At 41.8% G+C, this 3,445-nt stretch overlaps 1 protein-coding gene across 1 annotated transcript; it reads left to right on the top strand.

Annotated features, from left to right (window-relative positions):
* Positions 1-904: 904 nt before the first annotated feature.
* On the top strand, positions 905-3,187 carry LOC103461375 (uncharacterized). The gene is made up of 2 exons (XM_008403680.1): positions 905-969; positions 1,363-3,187. The coding sequence occupies exon 2, from the start codon at positions 1,365-1,367 to the stop codon at positions 2,886-2,888; it is 1,524 nt and encodes a 507-aa protein (XP_008401902.1). The 5' UTR covers positions 905-969; positions 1,363-1,364; the 3' UTR covers positions 2,889-3,187.
* Positions 3,188-3,445: the final 258 nt, after the last annotated feature.

The following is a 3,445-nucleotide window of genomic DNA, read 5'->3' as shown; positions in this document are numbered from 1 at the left end:
CAATGAGTAATATCAACTATCTAACAGTTTAATGCTGTTATTATTAACCTCACCTTTTATTATATCCTTAAGATAATTAGTATCCGTGAATTTTTCAGTCAGGTTTCCCGAGGCAAAATCACACCGGAAGTAAAGGTGTGCACCGTTTCGAGTTATGGCAGCCATTGTCTGACGTCACTGTGAAAAGGGTCGATTCCTGATAAATCCCTCATCCTGAGCATGCATGTGGCGACAGTGGAAAGGAAAACACCTATAGCAGCAAGAGATCTAAACTAGAACCAGAACCAGCAAAATAGATACAATCTGAGTCAGGAGTAAAACTGACATAAGAGGGGACATGTTTGGCTTAAATCAAATCCATCATTCTAGCACCATATTAGGAAAATAATCTCAAGATGTGAAGCATGGAGGTGGATGTGTCATGCTCTGGTGTTACTGTGCTGCAACAGGACTTGGCGAGATCAACATCAAACATTTAAGTGAATATCAGAGCGAGAACTAGGAACATTTGGGACCATCACGATCAGAACTGTCCGACTCAGATCAGCCTCTCTGGCTTTCACCAGCAACTGTGCATTAAAACACTCTCTCCTCCCCCATGGGGGTTAATGGGGCTGTTGATGCTGCTGATGCCCCGTTAGCGTGTTCGGCCTCCTGCGGACGGAGAACATCGTCTTTCTGCTGCGCTGCTGATGTTCCAACAGAGACGGAGACTTTCTGATGACATGAACAATATTTCTGCTATCAGCTTGTATTTCCTTACTTGGCCATGACTGGATGAGAGGGTGGGGGGCGTAGGAGTGGCGATGCGGGGGGAGGTAGAGGAAGAGGAAGAGCGGGGTGTGTCCCAACATGCTGCTATAAAAACCATCATCCAGGTGAAATCCATCAGTCTGCAGCTGAATCCCAGAGGAACCAGATCAGCCTTCAGACGTCCTCCAGGTCAGAGCAGAACTGCTTTCACTCCAGGTATGATGATGATGATGATGATGATCTTACTGCTACAATAACTTTTATTCAATGCTTTAATTGATCCAGGAGGAAGTTTCCTGTGTTTTTAAAATAATGTTTCTTCTCTCCTGATTTTTCTACTTTATTGTTCAGTTGAACATGACAGCTATGAGAAATATGAATGTTTATTTGGACATTAAGTCTTTCTTCATTGCTGTTCTGCACAGAAGCTGATTTATTTTGTTCATGAGGATTTTTGATAGAATATTTCCTGCTTTGGTAACCTGGTGATTAGAACTGAGCTCCAAACTTCGGTTTTCATCCACCTTCATATTAATAATGAAGCTGCAGTCTTTAACTTTGTCCATTCAGATGATGTTGCTCACTGTGAGCGTTCCTGTTTGTCCTCAGTCATGGCGCCGTCTGGCCCGGTTCTGCTGCTGCTGCTGCTGTCTTCATTCCTGACCTGCAGCCTGAGCGTCCCGCCGCACCTCGACCTGCCGGAAAAGATAAAAGATCAGGGGATAACCTTCGTAAACGACATCGGTAAAATTCTAAACACACTGGAGCCTTTAATTGCACTCATACCTGAGGCTGGACCGTATTTAAGCGTTTTCATTAAAATACTGACAAATGAAGCACAACAAGGAGAAAAAATAATCCGTAAACTTGAAGATGAGTTCAAAACTCTAAACCAGAAGCTCGATAAACAACTAACAACTATGACCTGGAACACCTGGGCAAGCGGTCCGTACCAGGAAGCCGAGACTAACATCAGGTTAGCTTGGAAACAGATGAATGAGTTGTTAGATGTGTGTGAAAAACCCTGCTTTGCCCCAAAGGAGAAAGAGAAAAATGTGGCTCTGTTCAAAACACTCCATCAAAGCCTGGTGTTCTCCCCTGATAAGCTGCACATGTTGCTGACAACAAAACAACCTTCTTTTATTATCAACTTTAGGACTCTCCTTACAGACCATGTCAGATGTCATGAAGAGAGCATTGTAGGCTTCACAGAACTGATTTCAGAACTTATGATCAGGAGCAACACCATCAATCTCTTCTACTATAAACTGCATGGGATCAACAAAGCAGAGGAAATGAGTCGGATGACGTTTGAAATGTTCTCAGTCATGTCTGAAATCCACAGGTTCTGCATTGAAAACCCTGAAAAGTACATTGAAAAGGATGTAGTTGACATGATTGATGAAAACCAGAACCGCCAACAGTTGGCTATGGACATCAAGGGGTTTTTGGACAAAACATATAGCAGGTATGACTGGATCGTTGTTGCCTTCATCACCAGGCACTCAAAATATTCAGTCTTTTATACTAAGTTCCTGAATAAGCATTATTTGGACAGATTTACTGAGGTGAGCAAAGGGGAGGTCACTGTTGCTGTAGCCAAGCAGACTAAGGGGGAGTACACGATGGCAGAAATGGTCAAAGGCAAAATAAAAAAGTGCATTGATGTCAATACTAAGTGCGAAAAAGTAATAGAAACACTCAACTCATGCCCAAAGATTGATGGAAGAACGCTAAGTGAATTTTACTCAGCTGTTCATGTGTATGTCGGTAAAAGCCATGACAGTGCTGACGAACCTAAGCAAGATGAAGAAGTAGAACAAGACGAGTTTAATGATATAGGAAATCCTAATGCCCTGCAGCCGTACATTTACACAGGAGAGTGCAAGAAATACAAGATTTTCAAAGGTGGACACTTTAGAGTTATGATCCGAAGCAATGAAGATCTGGATAAGAAGGATTTATGTGAAAATGTGAAATGTGGTGGACCTGAAAAAGGTAAATGTGTTCGTTTGAAAAATATCCCAAAGGTAGTGTGTGTGTGTAATGAAGGTTACACAGGTTCTCAGTGTGATATTAGCCGCACAGAGTTCCAGGAGGTCATCAAAGAAGCAACAAAACCCCTGGGTGTGTAAGATCCACATCCTCTGGTTTTTTAGTCTGGATCTGACCTTTTATCAACAGAGCTTTTTGTTTCCTGGCGTCAGACGTTTTCTGGCAATGCAGTAGTGATTCTGAATATTATGGTATGAAAACATAAAATTATTGTTGATGGTTAATTTTGGGGGAATTTTTTTATTTCCTGTCTATTGTGTGAATTTGTTAATTAACCATAAAACTGAACCATAAAGACCCATAATCTGTTTTGATTAACAGTTCTAACTTCCTGTCAAATGATAATTTTTTGCTTTTAACCATTTTGATGCTTCTCATGTTGTCTAACTTCTGTCTGTTAAAGAGCAAAAAAAAATGAAAATAAAAATGCTAATAAAGTTTTTTTGCCTCATGATGTTAATTATTGATTCAGCCTTCCCCCAAAAATAATGCCCCCAATAACAGTCGGCCCGGTGTGGAGCTGCTGGGTCTCTGTAGTCCTGCAATGGACTGGTCACCTGTCCAGGTGACCCCGCCTCTCGGGATAAGCATGTTGGATGGATGGATGGATGGATGGATGGATGGATGGATGGATGGA

Source organism: Poecilia reticulata, unplaced genomic scaffold, assembly GCF_000633615.1.
Source record: "Poecilia reticulata strain Guanapo unplaced genomic scaffold, Guppy_female_1.0+MT scaffold_1212, whole genome shotgun sequence".
NCBI lineage: Eukaryota > Metazoa > Chordata > Actinopteri > Cyprinodontiformes > Poeciliidae > Poecilia > Poecilia reticulata.
The sequence above is the reverse complement of the archived record's forward strand: the minus strand, read 5'-3'. Positions and strand labels throughout refer to the sequence as shown.